Below are 16,328 nucleotides of genomic sequence, written 5' to 3'. Positions count from 1 at the left end.
TGATCACTGGATGCCAGATGATCACCCACTATAACATCAGAAATACTTTCTCCATTTGTAAACTAAGTCCAGTATGGCCTCATCCCACATGGGTTCCGTTACCAACTGCTAGAACTGTTCTCCTAGTAGAGAATCCAGGATCTTCTACATCTAAGAGATCCCACAATATGGATACCCCAATTAACATCTAGCATATTAAAATCCCCTATTAGTAGTACTTCCCCTTTCTCAGCTATATTTTGAATATCTTCTATTAAATTTCTGTCCACTTCTGTCTATGAAGGAGACTTGTATATCAAACCAATGTAAATACATTTTCCATTCCCTCTTTCCAGATTGACCATGACCTTATCCTGTTGATCCTGCAATTGTGTGGCTTTAGTGTGTTCTTTAACATATGACACACTCCCTCTTTTTCTTCCTATCCTGTCTTTCTTGAACAGATTATAACCCAGTATAATTATATCCCAGACATGGTTCTCCATGAACCATGTATCCATGCTTGCCACTAAATTCAAATCAGCCTCTTGTTTCCCATAATTCGAGCATTAGTATATACAGTACTGCTTTCCAGACATCACCCCTATTCCCCATGTGTGTAGAGGTACAGTACTATATATGAAAATCTGTGAAAAAATGAAAGAAGGGAATCTGTGTTATTTCTCACCATGCAAAGGCTCCCCTCTTCTCTTAGGACCTGAATTTTGTTTCCATGCTTTTATTTTTCTGTTTCTAATTTTATCTCTAATTTGGGCTCAGGTAGGATCTCTTTCTTCCTGGAAACCCTTAGTCTACGTTGATTCTTCTTTCCTTCTAGGTAGGTATCCCCAGACCTGAATTCACTTTCCCCCTTCTATATAAGTAGGAATCCCCAGACCTGAATTCAATTTCCCCCTCCTATATAAGTAGGAATCCCCAGACCTGAATTCAATTTCCCCCTCCTATATAGGGTTTGGAAAGAGCTCTCTATCCCACCTCTCAGACCATAGGGAAGGATCCTGAGTTCCACATATTACAGCCTGCACTAAGTGATACAGAAGCCTAAATGCACCATAGAATAGTCAGTTTTACAGCAGCTGTTGTAATAGTCATTACACAGATTTATTGCTTTTGTTTAGACATATAATTTAAAAAATTAAAAAAGAATGAAAATTTACACCAGAACTATAGCTTTTCTTCTCAAAATATAATTTAACTATGAAGATAGTTCAACAAGAAGGCCCTGATTCTCCAAAGTGCATCCCGATTTTAGGCGTCCTACAGCTGTCTAATCAGCCAATCGGGATGCACGTTTAAAAAAAAAAAAATGCTCCCCAGGCAAGCCTGAAGGCGCCTCCGGGAGCCTAGGGAGACCCGCAAGATGTCTAAGCTCGTCTAAGGGCCTTAGGTGGGCCTTAGGCTGAACCTAGGCGGCCCTACGCGTCTCCCTAGTAGAGGAGAAGCTTAAAATGTAGGCCAGTAAAATGCTGGCCTACATTGTAAGTAGACGCAGCCGCTATACTTATCGCGGCAAGGGATCTCTCTGCCGCTATAAGTATAGCGGGCCACGGCCCCCTGACCAGGAGGGTGCCCAAACCCTCTGCCCGAAGACGCACCCCCCCAGACACTACCGACCGCCCCCCCCCGACATTACCGATCTCCCCCCCGACAATATCGATAGCTGGCAGGAGGGTGCCCAATCCCTCCTGCCCGAAGACGCACCCCCCCCCCGACACTACTGACCGCCCCCCCCCGACATTACCGATCTCCCCCCCGACAATATCGATAGCTGGCAGGAGGGTGCCCAATCCCTCCTGCCCGAAGACGCACCCCCCCCGGCGCTAACAACCCCCAAACCACTCCACCAAACCTGTTCTTAGATGGGTCTTGCACGTCTTGAGCCGGCAGGCACGCCTCGTCGAAATGAAGCGGGCCCGCCCCTTCCCGGCCCATCCCGCCGAAGCCTAAGGCCTGAATGGCCCAGGCTCTAGAAGCCTGGACCAATCAGGCTTAGGCATAGCGGGTCCGCCCATCCCCACTAAGTCTAAGGTCTGATTGGCCAATCAGGCCTTAGATTAAGTGGGGATGGGCGGACCCGCTATGCCTAAGGCCTGATTGGTCCAGGCTTCTAGAGCCTGGGCCAATCAGGCCTTAGGCTTCGGTGGGATGGGCCAGGAAGGGGCGGGCCTGCTTCATTTCGACGAGGCGTGCCTGCCGGCTCAAGACGTGCAAGATCCTTCTAAGAACAGGTTTGGTGGAGTGGGGGTTAGCGCCGGGGGGGTGCGTCTTCGGGCAGGAGGGATTGGGCACCCTCCTGCCAGCTATCGATATTGTCGGGGGGGGGGATCGGTAATGTCGGGGGGGGTGGGGCGGTCGGTAATGTCGGGGGGGCGGTCGGTAGTGGGGGGGGGTGTGTCTTCAGGCAGAGGGTTTGGGCACCCTCCTGGTCAGGGGGCTGTGGCCCGCTATACTTATAGCAGCAGAGAGATCCCTTGCCGCGATAAGTGTAGCGGGCCGTGTCTAATCTAACCCGTTTCTCTAACCCGCGTCTGTAACATGGACGCCGGTTACAGAATCGGGGTTTAGTTTAGGCCGATTCTGAATAGGACGCCTCTCCCGGGCGTCCTATTCAGAATCAGGGCCTAGGTGTCTTGTGGGCCTCGCCTTCAATATAGGCGGCCTGCCTGGGGAGCATTTTTTTTTTAAAACGTGCATCCCGATTGGCTGATTAGACAGCTGTAGGACGCCTACAGCTGCCTAAAATTGGGACGCACTTTTAGAGAATCAGGCCCGAAGTGTCCTCAATATCTCTGAGTTTACTATAATTGCATATAGGGGCCTAATTTTCTACCAGGGTGCTCACGTGAAAAGTCCAAAAAGTACCTATTTTATAAAGGCAATATAGACACCTAAGTGCCTATATAAAATAGACTTTACAACAACCTCTGTCCACCACGCCTCCTAGTGGCAGTGAAAGACACCATTGTAGACTCCATCCTTCCTCTCATCAACACTTCTCTACATACAGGTATAGTGCCCGCAAACTGGAAGTCAGCGGTCATCTGACTGATCTTGAAAAAACCTACACTTGATCCTAATGTGCCCAGCAACTTTAGACCTGTCTCCAACCTACCCTTTGTCTCCAAGATCCTGGAAAAACTAGAGTTAAACCAATTGCACTCCTTAATCGACATACAAGGAGCCCTTTCCGCCAGAGAGGATAATTTTCAAGTGTTTTTATGTGTAAAGCAATGCTTTATGTGCAGACATAGGCTTTTATAAAATTACATGACCATCCAATTGTGGGTAAAGTAATATGTATATAGCCTGTACATGTGTAACTTTATCCCAACTGAGAAAAAGCATTCACATGGGCAGAGTTGGGAAGCAGTTTGTGGTTATGGACATACTTTTGAAAATATATATGTATAGCATATATATTCATAAATTTATCCAAATATTTGTGCATAGTAAAAAGCATATATAATTGAAAGTACTGTACATAAATTCCCAGGGTAATTTTCATACCAAAACTTTCATTTTCAAAATTTGCTAAAACGCACACAGTGAAAAGTCTGCATATATTTCAGAGACACAATTACTTCCATATTTATAAAATTCAACAAGCACAGGCGTGGGTTTGCACTTTACCTTTTTATCATAGGCCACATGACCTGGGACAAAATCTGATGGTGGTGCTTGCTTTGCTTGGCCATATGTCAACGTTGGCCTCGTATTCGCCAATTCATCTAGTTCAGCTTGGGACAGCTGGTTCACAGTGATCGGATCACGTCCAATACCCACTGTTGGGAGGCGAGCACGTATATAGCCATTCTTAAATCCCAGTGTCTGGGAGCGATGGTAAGCTGTTTTCTAAATAACGTGAGAAACTGTTAAAATATTAAGCATATACAAATTAGTTCCTACACTACACAGCAACATCATGATATTGCCACAGGAACTTGCGGCAGTCATTTTTGGAACAGTGCAGGAGAATCACTCCTGCCCCAGATCACTGCTGGACCACCAGGGCTGCAAGGTAGGCCTGGAAAGAGGCCTATGGTGGGTCTTGGAGGGGGGATGGGTATAGAGCCGACTGGCTGACACCTCGGGGAAGAGAGGGAATAGCAGGAAAGCCACTGGTTATTGGGTGGGAAGACAAAAGCACTTGTTATCAGGTGGGGACTCAAATATAAATTAAGAACCTCATTTTGGGCCACTTTTTTGGCCCCAAAATCTCTATTTTATGAATATTATATATATATCACTTGCAACCTGCTTAGAATTCTATACACTATGTGGGCTATAATTACTGTAAATTAATTATAGATATTCTGAAAACCTGATCATTGGCAGTCCTTGAGTACTGGGAATGAATGCCAAGGCCACGGGTGCTCAGGTTCTGATACTATATTAAACTAAACAAGCTGTGAAAATATGTAGAACATGGCAACTGGATGTGAGTCCTGCACTTTATAGAGTGGGTTTGTGCTCCATGAATCCTCCAACCTGGAGAATATAATTCAATGGTGGGCAACCATGGTCTTTAAGAGCACCAACTCAGTCAGATATTCAAGATTTCCACAATGAATATGCATAAGATCTATTTGTATTCAATGGAAGCAGTGCATGCAGATCAATCTCATGCATATTCATTGTTGAAATCTTGAGGAACATGGTCTTTGCCATAATACAACATAGCTGAATATTATGGTTTATACCCCCCAAAAAGCCCAGTCTTCATTTCCAGGCCTTGAGGGCTGCTAATGGGTCAGCTTTCCAAGATGTTCCTAATGAATATGCATGAGAGAGATTTCCATGTCTGCTATTTCTTTTGTATGCATGTATGTATAGTTCGATTAATGATCAGAAACAATGTCAAAACACAGAATTTTGTTTCTGCAAATTGGCACTTAACAACATAAGATAACACTCTTTTCAGCTACAGTCACAAAATAACATTCAGAATTTAGGAAGTTGGTTAGTTGGGCTGAGAACTTTTCAACACCCCCTTGTAAATATCCTTGCTTCCCCTACCCCATGCTTTCTAAGGCGCCCCAAAACCAGCCCTGGATAAACTTTAAGATCCACTACTTACGCTTCTGTGCCATGTCTGCTGAACGGCTCTGTTTCAAATCCCGTACTCATGCTGTCTTCATTCATTTCAAATTATTCCTGACCTCCTTCCAATCCATTCTCTTACTTGCCTGCCTGACTCTCTTGGCTCCAACCCTTGTCGTCTCTTTACCACACTGAACTCCTTACTCAAGATCCCCCTACCTCTATCCGTCACTCTACCTCTACTCCCAGACTATGGCTGAGTACTTCTCCAGCAAGGTTCACAAAATTAACCTTGAGGTCTCAACCAAACTACCTCTCCCAGCCCTCTCTCCCAATCCCCCTCATCCCTTGCCGCCTTATCTTCCTTTCCTGAAATTACTGAGGAGGAAACTGCACATTTTCTTTTCTCCTTCAAACTCACTACCTGTTCCTCTAATCCCATCCCCACCCATCTACTTACCACTACCCCATTCTCTATTTCTGTGAACAAAATCCTCATCTTCCCCATCTCATCAGCTTGCAACCTTGGTGTAATCTTTGACTCATCTCTCTCCTTCTCGTCACATGTCCAACAGTGCCAAAACCTGTCGTTTGTCTCTACAATATTGCTAAAATCAGACCCTTCCTTTCTGAGCGCACTGCCAAGACCTTCATCCATACCCTCATTACCTCTCACATAGACTACTGCAACCTGCTTCTTACTGACCTTCTGCTAAACCATCTCTCCCCTTCAATCTGTTCAGAACTCTGCTGCATGCCTCATATTCCATCAGTGTTGCTGTGCCTGCATTACACCTCTCCTCAAGTAACTTTATTTTCGCATATAGTTCAAACTCCTCTTATTGACCTACAAGAGTATTCTCTCTGCAGCTCCTCAGTATCTCTCCTCTCTCCCCACACTCCCCCCCAGGCACTCTTATTCTCCTCTACAGCCAACTTCAGATTCCGTCCCTTCTGCCTGGAACAAACTACCTGACTCAATACTTCAAGCTTTCTCTCTGGCAGTATTCAAATCCAGATTCGAAGCCCACTTTGAAGATGCTTTTAATTCCAAACTCCAACCCACATTCTAAGCACCAATATCCGTCATATCATTTCCTCTGTAATACCCCCACCTGAGCACTATATATTGGTGCACCTTCTTGTCTGTCTTGAGCAGATTGTAAGCTCTTTTGAGCAGGGACTCTTTTGAGCAGGAGTGTGTGGCGCAGTGGTTGAAGCTACAGCCTCAGCACCCTGGGGTTGTGGGTTCAAACCCCATGCTGCTCCTTGTGACCCTGGGCAAGTCACTTAATCCTCCATAGCCCCAGGTACATTAGATAGATTGTGAGCCCACCGGGACAGATAGGGAAAAATGCTTGAGTACCTGATTGTAAAAACCGCTTAGATAACCTTGATAGGCGGTATATAAAAATCCTAATAAAACTTGAAAACTAAACTATGTTTTGACGCTATAGAAATGATTAGTAGTAGTAGAAGTATCTTTTCTGTACGTGTTCATTAGGTAGCAGTTCCCAACCCCAATCCTTGGGGCGCATCCAGCCAAAATTTTTAGGATATCCCCAATGAATAGGCATAAGGTAGTTTCACATAGCATATAGTCAGTGCATACAAATCTATCTCATGCCTATTCATTGGGGATATCCTGAAAACATGACTGGCTGAATGTATCCCGAGAATTGGCTTGAGATCCAATGTATTAGCCCAACAAAAAGGCAGAAGTGGCAAGTTAACCAGTTCAAAGGGGGAGGTTTAAGGTTGGTCCTGACTTTCTGCCAAGCCTATGGTGTTAAATTATTGAATTTGAGTGGGTAGAATGAGGGACTATAAAACCCACACTGCTTCAGGATGTAAGTTCAGAACTAGGACTGGGTAACTTTGCAGTTCTGAAAAGGTATTGCCTTAACTTGTTTACTCACTTTTATTTATCGTTGGCTAATATTGTGATTGGTCCAGTAATTAGATTCTCATAAATAGCTCATTAAAGTGCTTGAAAAGGTTTCCCCCACCAGACTGCCTCTGATGAGCCTTCCCCTCCTCCTCTTTTGTCGCAGGTAGAGGAAGGCCTTTCTCGGCCCTCAGAGGCGGAGAGTATGGAAAACGATAGGGAAATGGCGTACACTCACCGTGGGATCCCTGAACGTGTTGCCTGGCAGGAACGGCAGCCCCTGCGCCTGGTACCCGCCGGCCATGACCCAGCGCTTCTCGCTCTCCGGCTGTCACCCAGCGCGGCGTGGCCCGTCGCCTGGAAACGGAGCGCCGCCCAGTTCCATGGCAACGGTAAACATTCTAAAGCGAGAAGGCGGAGCGCCCTGGAACGCCGCTTAGAGGTTCTGCTGCACAGTAGCTGAACTGGAAACAGTGCAGGAAGAACCACAAATTGCTGAAGTGTATACACTACTAGAGGAAAGGAAAGGGACAAATATGCGTGGGGTTTTGAGTTACATTGGGATCATTGCAGGGACGATGCGATGACAGACATTCTTTTCTCTATATATTGTCACACAAAGCTTCCTTAGTAACCCTGCAGCCAATGGGAGTTTCCGAATATCCACAGTGAAATTGATTTGCTTATGATGGATTACTGCAGGCAAATTTATCTCTTCATCCGTTGTTCAGGCCCTTAATGCTGGGGTGGCTGGAGAGTACCCGGCCAGGTTATGGAAGTCCTGCTCCAAGGAACAGTTATGTACTTGGACCTGTCTGTGTTCTTTATCAACTTACTTTTATAACGTCCCAATGATCTTGAACACCCCACAAGTTACGATAATCAACAAAAAGAATAATAATCCTATAGAAACATTTGCTATCTGAAACAAACTGTAGCGTATTTAGGTAGCTGGATCACGGAAAAAGCAAATATTTTAACATAAGTACAAATACCTGTGAATGCTAAAGCTTGCTTTTAGGAGTATAAAGCACTTGTAAATGTTTATTTGGAGACCTTAGATTTAAAGATAACGAGGAAGCTTCCGAGTTATTTAATCTCTATGGTAGGAAAATGAAATACAGTATAGATCTATAGTAAAGAGCTGGGAAAGCGTGTAGGGTAGTGCTCTTCAGTGCAAGGCCCGGGGCACTCCCAGACAGGGCAGGATTAATTCTTCGAGGGCCCCTAGGCACACAAGTACACTGGGCCCCCCTGGCCCTGCTCCGCCCCCTGCCCCACCCCCATTTATCTGTTTTCTTATTTACTTCTTTATTTCCACTTGTATTTCTTTCTTTTTTTTTTAATTCAAAACAAATAAAGATTAGCATACCAAACATCTCTGAACAAATCCCCCTTCCTTCCCTTCCCATCTACTTACCCAGGACTTTAATTCTGAACCCTTTCCATACATATATAAAAGTATTCAAATGCATTGTAAAGCAGTAATACTATCCGAAACATAAGTCTAAATTAATAATCAAGTTTGCAACTCCTCTCAACTGCCTCACTCTACATCAACCAACTGTAACCCATGGGGTTCATAATAAATGAAGAAACTGACAATCACCACTTTACAAATTAATAAATAGAAATAAAACACAAATTGAAAATAAGATTATACCATTTTATTGGACTAATCCATTTTTCAATTAAGGGCCTCTTCTATCAAACTGCACCAGCAGTTTCTAGCGCAGAGAGCCACACTGAATAGCTCGCGCTGCTCCCGACGCTCATAGGAACTCTATGGTCGTTGGAAGCTGCACAGGCAATTCAGCATGGCTCCCTGTGCTACAAACTGCTAGCGCAGTTTGATAGAAGAGGCCCTAACTTTTAGAGGCCATAGCCTCCTTCTTCAGGTCAATATAGTATACTGCTCTTACATTATACTGTCCTGACCTGAGAAAGAGGGTTTTGGTTTCTAAAGTTAGTAAAAAATATTAAAATTAGTCAAATAAAAAGATTACCTTATTTTCTGTTTATAAAAGTTTTATCAATACAACTACAATACTATTTGATTTTAAAGTAACAAATCTTTTCTAACTTTTGTTATTTCTGCTTTAATCATCTTGTCTTCACTCTCTTCTTTCTAGCCAGCATCTGTTCTCTTCCATGCACCATCAACCCCTTCCATCCATTGTGTGCCCTTTCTCTCTGCCCCTTTCATCCACTTTCCCCCCTCTCCCCGTTCCATATGGCATCTTCCCTCTTTCTATGCTCCTTCCATAAACTGTCTATCCTGTGCCCCATCTCTCCTTTGTACATGATTGATTTCAGCTCTGCCACCTCTCCATTTTTCTCTCTCTGTCACCTCCCACCTCCCCTATGCTCTGGCATTTCTGTTCCTTCCCTGATTCCTTGGCATCTCTCTCCTTTCCTTTTCTTCCATGTCTCCCTCCCCCTCCATGATCTGACATCTCCTCTTTCCTTTTGGTCTGGCATACCTTCCTCCTTCCCTGGCATCTCTCCCTCCCTTCCCTCATCTTCCTTCCCCCCTCTTTTTCTCCCTCCAGTTGGGTGCAGCAATTCTCTCCCCCTCTGCTCCCTTTCCTCCTTCTGTCACCCTGTCCCAGGTCGGCAGTGCAGCCCCTAAGTGGGTGCTCCAAGGCCTGGCACCATAGAAACAAGACGGCAGATAAAGGCCACATGGCACATCTAGTCTGCCCATCCGCAGTAACCATTATCTCTTTCTCTCTTGGTTGTTGATGGCTTCTATCAGCTGTTCAGTTATCTTGATAATCTCCTTTTTGCCCACTTTCACATCTTCATCCTCAGTGGTGGTGTTGCAGCTCTCGGTTGACCCCTTAATGCCATCAGTTGCATTGTGAACAACAGTTGTTTGTGGTTCCTTTACTCCATCTGTCTTTTTGTTCAATAGACTCTTGGCAGCTGAGAAATTCCGGGACACCAACATAGTTGTGAGGATTGCACCCTTCAGCTTTTTTCTGGCATTGAACTTTTCAGACATTCTACAGTCTCTTGTCTATGCATCATGGAGGCCATAGTAGAACGCTGACAGGCCCATGGTGCTTGAGAGCCTGATCAGCTGTGATTCACTTTGCAGGATTTATTGTTAGTATCTGGTTGATTTAAGTTCTTTGCTTTTGGAGTCACTGTGTCCCACTCAGGTGATGGGAAATCATATGCTCCTGCTTTGACCTGTTGATACAATTGATGTTGATCTTCATCCCAAAATGGTGAGTAGCCCACTAGTAACATATATAAAATCACCCCACATGCCAAAATGGCCATAGGTTTTCCAAAGGGATCTTTTCATAGGACCTCAGGGGAAAGGTAACCTGGAGTACCAGCAAATCCAAACCATGCCTATTGGTCCCCCTAAACTTCTGTGGCCAGCCCGAAATCAGCCAGTTTCACTGTGGCACCCTTGGTTTTGCTTGCCCGTGCCTAATGGGCCTAACCTTTTATCCGGCCCTGCTCCCAGAGGCCCTTTCTGGAGATCTCTGGAATGGCCCTCACCATCTTTCTACCCAAGCTTGTTACAGAAAGGGGGAAGTGGATGGGGAAAGAGGCACACTCTTCAAGACAAAACATCTCTCAATAGGCAAAAAGAATGTATTTGGAAAGGCCCATTTCTTTAAAAAGGGCTGGTGGGGATGTATGCAATTGACACCTGCTGGTTAGCAACATTGTGGCCACACTTTGGAAGATATTGGCAAGCTCTCCTTCAGCTTAGTTAGATCCAAAGTGGCACCGACTTAAAAAATAGTGAAGACTACTGGTGTAGGGTATATAACCAGTGGCATCACTAGACAAAAAAGGCAGTTGAAAGCTATTTAGTTAATGTCAAACCAAAATAGCATTAGCTTCCACAATTCAAATCAAATATATTTGTGAAAAGGCAGCACTGCAAATATTGCACCCCCTAATGGGGGAACACAACATGTCTGCCATGTGCAGAAACTACAGGACAGTTACAAAATAAGCTAAATACATAAATCATGTTATTGTGCATTAGCAGAGGTCCTAACTTTGTACTTGAAACATAGAAACATGATGGAAGATAAAGGCCAAATTGAATCCTAGATCGAATTCTAGATCAAATTCCAGATCGAATGTTCTTCACCTGTATCCTAAGCACTGATTGTATATTCCTGCACCTTGTATCTCAAGCACCAACCGCAAGTTTCTCTCACCTTGCATCTCATGTAAACCACTTTGAATTTCACGGTATAGCGGTATATAAGAAATAAATTATTATTATTATTATCAAGTCTGCCCATCCGCAGTAACCATTATCTCTTCCTCTCTCTGAGATCCTACGTGCTTATCTCAGGCTTTCTTGAATTCAGACACAGTCTCTGTCTCCACCACCTCTTCTGGGAGACTGTTCCATGCATCTACCACCCTTTCTGTAAAAAAGTATTTCCTTAGATTACTCCTGAGCCTATCACCTCTTAACTTCATCCTATCCCCTCTCATTCCAGAGCTTCCTTTCAAATGAAAAAGACTCGACATACAGGAGCATCAATATCTCCTTTTTCTTACTGGCCATACCTCTCCCTATGCAACCTAGCATCCTTCTAGCTTTTGCCGTTACCTTTTCAACTTGTTTGGCCACCTTAACATCATCACATACAATCGCTCCCAGGTCCCTCTCTTCTGTCGTGCACATACGTTTTTCACTCCCTAACTTTACCGTTCCCTATGGGTTTTGCAGCCCAAATGTATGACCTTGCATTTCTTAGCATTAAATTTTAGCTGCCAAATTTCAGACCATTCTTCAAGCTTAGCTAGGTCTTCATGTTATTCACACCATCCAGCGTGTCTACTTTATTGCAGATTTTGGTATCATCTGCAAAGAGGCAAATCTTACCCGACAACCCTTCAGCAATATCATTTATAAAAATGTTAAAAAGAATAGGCCCAAGAACAGAACCTTGAGGCACACCACTGATAACATCCCTTTCCTCAGAGTGATCTCCATTGATCACTACCCTCTGTCGCCTTCCACTCAACCAGTCTGTCACTTTGAGACCCATCCTGAGGGCACTCAGTTTATTTATAAGACATCTGTGTGGAACACTGTCAAAGGGTTTGCTAAAATCTAAATACACCACTTCTAGCACACTCCCTCTATCTAATTCTCTGGTCACCCAGTCAAAGAAATTGATCAGATTTGTCTGACAAGACCTAAGTCTAGTGAATGCATGTTGCTTCCGGTCCTGTAATCCACAGGATTCCAGAAACTTCACCATTCTCTGTTTGAAAAGCATATTCATTAATTTGCTTATCACAGAAGTCAGACTTACTGGCCTGTAATTCCCTACTTCTTCCTTACTTCCACTTTTGTGGAGAGGGACCATATCCACCCTTCTCCAGTCCTCCGGTTCTACTCCCAAAGCAATGGAAGGTAAAGTGACTTACTGAAAGTCACAAGGAGCATTGATGATTTAATTGCAACCTGTTTTCAGAATTGAAATCATAACAAAAACCAAACTAACATGCTTATAGAAACAAAACTTGAAAGATTAAGTGGCCAAACTAATTTTGGTTTTATTTTATAACTATATTTTATCTATGTTCAGTTATCAGTCATCTAGAATTTTAAATGGAGCAGTATATATTTTTATTTATAGCATTTATATACCACTTATAACTTAAGTTGTTTATATGCAGGTACTTAAGCATTTTTCCCTATCTGTCCTACTGGGCTCCCACTCTGACTAATGTACAGTACCTGAGACAATAGGAGATTAAGTGACTTGCCCAATAACCAATAGCTCTAACCACTGCACCACAATCAAGATGGTTAACTGAAATAAAATAGGTAGGAATCAGGACCCTCTCTAAGCTTCAGATAATTTAACTTCAGTATAGACTCATGGAGAAGGTCATTCCATTATATAGGGCCAACAGCAGAGAGCATGTTGGCTCTTAATCTCTCACATCTTTAATTATTTGTAAAGGCAGGCAATTACATATACTTTTGACAGATCTAAGGGATTATACTTTAAAGGCCAAGGTAAACAACATGAATTAAATCCTGAACCTTATGGGAAATTAATGAAATGCCTGGAGTATTAAACTAGCTGCAGCATATGGGGTAGAGGCTTGAGGCACTGGACTTTTCTCATTTCTGTTTCTTGTTTTTGTTTCCTCTTTACAATCTATAATAATAAAACGCTAAGTGCGCATGAGCACTCCTCCTGCATGATCTGTGATCCTTATGTCCGTGGCAGGCAGGAGTGCGCATGCGCGCTACTGGCAGAGCAATTGTAAAGCACGGACCTCCCTGCTCTCCAGCTCCTACAGGCATCGAGCGGCAGTCCTCCATCCAGTCCACTGAAGCGGCTCTTCTGCCTGCCATCCTCTTCAAAAAAGCCTCCTGAGGATAGCGGTCGGCAGTAGCGAGCCTCGCAGGCTGCTCTGCATCTCAGTAGCACATTCCCTCTGACGCACCGGATCGCGTCAGAGGGAACGTGCTACCAAGGTGCATAGTGCCTGTGAGGTTTGCTATAGCCGGTTGCGATCCTCAGTAGGCTTTTTTGAAGAGGAGGGCAGACACGAACGATCAGGAAGCCAAATGCTGGACAGGGGAAGCAGAGAAGAGGTGCTACTGGAAAGGGGGGAGATAACAGGAAGGGAGAACTACTGCTGGATAGGGGGAGCAGGGAAGAGGTGCTGTTAGACAGGGGGGGAGAAGTAAAAGGAAGGGAGAAGGCCTATTGCTGGACAGGGGGAACAGGAAAGAGGTGCTGCTAGACAGGGGGGAGGTAAAAGGAAGGGGTGCTGCTGGACACGGGGGAGTAGGCAAGGGGTGGTGGTAGACAGGCAAGGAAAGAGAGAGACAGAAAGAAAGAAAGATAGACAGACAGACAGAAAGCGGTCAAGCAGAGAGAAAGAGAAAGAAAAAAACCAGACACACACATCTATTCTAGCACCTGTTAATGTAACGGGCTTAAATACTAGTTTATTTATGTATAATTATTTTATACTCTCTTCTGTACTATGTTATTGTAACTTCTGTTGTAAATTTCTTTATTAATTGTAAACTGCTCTGCTGGCCCGGACAGTAAATAAAGACTTTCATTAAACTTACATTTCAAAATGGTCTACTCAAAATTATACTCGAGGAGGAAGATTTGAACCCCAGAATCCCTGATTCTCAGCCCATTGCACTATGCAAATGAGAGTCACAGTGTCACTCACTTATTAATACAAATTTTCAGCACAATTGACAGGAAAAATAATTAACAAGATACTACCTGTAAATGATGACATGTGTCCCTTATCAAGATCTGTCATTGCAATAGCCATATTACATAGGAAGGACAGTGCAGCCTATAGGGAAAACCCCTTTAGAAGTCATGAATGATGCCCATGGTTGCTTGAAATTAGAACCCCATCTTACCCTGTCGTGAATGGGTTTGGGGTTACCTTCCTTTTAGAAATTCAGATTATCCAACCAAAACAAGGTTCTATTTTGACTTTCCTAGTCAGGCACCACAGTGGGGGCATGGGTCACTCCAAAAACAATACATTAAGCGAAAGCTGACCTTTCATACTCTTCTGAAACAAAAGAATATGACCACATAAACTGTTTGTTAAGAAGATTGCTTCAGTCAGTAATTCCATGAGTACATAAGGTCTTTTAGAGGTGATGGGGGTTGGGAGCATGGTATTGTCAAATTCAACACTACAAGCCAATTTTTTAAAAAAATTATTATTATTTGAAAAGAACCTTTATTTAGAATCAGAAAGAGTGCACAACACAAGAATAATAAACAGCTTTGTTATCATCTGACTGATTTTGCTCATATGAATTCCAACATGACTCTACCAGAAACTGTTGATATGTACCTATTGGCATGACCTCTTTTTTAAAGTTTCTAAACAGGATTCCCCCCCCTCTCCACCCCTTCCTAAAGCCACATTTTTAAACTGTACGAGAAGATCATGAAATTTTACAGTGTGCTCCAGTTTACAATTCTCACCAGAAGGATCCAGATAAAAAGACAATCCAAAACTATTCAAAGATGACTCTCACTTTGCAATGTCTCTACCATGTTTCATCTTGTACAAAGTTCACCTGCACTTCAGCAGTGGTTTATGTTTTTTTTTGTGTGTGTGTGTGTGTTGTTTGTGTGTTGTGTGTGTGTTGTTTTTTTTTTTTTCCTAGAGCCCCATAAGATCAACCATTTCCATTGTTTTAATACATGTCTTTCCAGGAGAAAGACAAAAACAGAAAAACTTGAAAAAGTATTAGGTACTGTGAAGTATTTTTACTAAGGTGTGCTAACTGATTTAACATGTGCTAATTGATTTAGCGCATGCTAAATGCTAAGGTGTCCATAGAATATAAAGAATGCCTTAGCATTTAGCACATGCTAAATTTATCTGCAGTGTTGTTTAACCTTTGTGCCAACACAGTCAGTGCAGTAGTCTGGGCTCCCCTGTATCAGGTCAGATAACTAAAAGGATAATTGTTGCTCCTGGTGGGTAACAGTAAGGATCAATGACCAGAGACAAAATTATGTGACTCCAATTTGTTTCCTCTTGAGGAGCTAGGTAAGAAAATGATAAAACGTTGGAGGAGAGAGCCAAGTTGGTCAAAGCACATGTAAATATAGTGTCAACAAGTTCAGTATAAACTTTGGCCCCCCTTTTATGAAGCCACGTTAGCCTTTTTTTTTTTTTATCACCGGCCGTGGCGGTATTAGCTCCAACGCTCATAGGAATTTTATGAGCGTCAGAGCTTTTACTGCTGCATCCGGTGTTAAAAAAAGCCTAACGCAGCTTCATAAAAGGGGGTTTGTGCTCCTTTTACTAAACTGCAATAGAGGTTTCTACTGCGGGCTGGCAAAGTAATGTAATGTAATGTAATTTATTTCTTATATACCGCTACATCCGTTAGGTTCTAAGCGGTTTGAAGAAAATATACATTAAGATTATAAATGAGAAGTAAGAAGGTACTTAAAAAATTCCCTTACTGTCCCGAAGGCTCACAATCTAACTACCTGGAAATTAATAATCTAACCTGGAAATTAATAAAGAAGAGAAAATAAAGATGGTTGAAAAAAGAAAAATTCTATGTGAACTTATAGGATGGAAATTAAACTGACAGTGAAGAACTGTATGAAAAATACATATGGAATGCAGTTAGAGAGGGTAGGTTACAATCTATTTATGGTATTTGTTTAATTGGAAGGTGTTAAGGTGGGTAATTTGGGGGAAGGTTATCTGAAGGTAGGTGAATCTTCTGGAGGTAAAAGAGGAGGGGTTAAGATATTTGGATGAATTTTTTGAAAAGCAGGGTTTTGATTTCTTTTCTGAATGTTTTGAAGTTGTCTGATATTGTCATAAGATTGGAGATGGAATGGTTGATTTTTGCTGCTTG

The 16,328-nt window shown here is 43.1% G+C and overlaps 1 protein-coding gene and 1 pseudogene across 2 annotated transcripts in view; both read right to left on the bottom strand.

Moving 5' to 3' along the window:
• The window catches only part of EFHC1 (EF-hand domain containing 1), a 104,355-nt gene extending 97,065 nt beyond the window's left edge, over positions 1-7,290 (bottom strand). For both annotated transcript variants that reach the window (XM_033939090.1, XM_033939089.1), the window contains exons 1-2: positions 7,167-7,290; positions 3,631-3,852 (exon numbers count right to left, since the gene is read on the bottom strand). In XM_033939090.1, the coding sequence (XP_033794981.1) occupies positions 3,631-3,852; positions 7,167-7,232 (288 nt within the window). In that variant the 5' untranslated portion in view covers positions 7,233-7,290. The remainder of the gene's footprint in view (positions 1-3,630; positions 3,853-7,166) is intronic.
• Positions 7,291-9,647: 2,357 nt separating this feature from the next.
• Positions 9,648-11,136, bottom strand: LOC117357195 (annotated as a pseudogene).
• Between the last annotated feature and the right edge of the window lie 5,192 nt (positions 11,137-16,328).

Source organism: Geotrypetes seraphini, chromosome 3, assembly GCF_902459505.1.
Source record: "Geotrypetes seraphini chromosome 3, aGeoSer1.1, whole genome shotgun sequence".
Classification (NCBI taxonomy): domain Eukaryota; kingdom Metazoa; phylum Chordata; class Amphibia; order Gymnophiona; family Dermophiidae; genus Geotrypetes; species Geotrypetes seraphini.
Note: the sequence above shows the minus strand (reverse complement) of the source record. Positions and strands in the feature narration are given on the sequence as shown.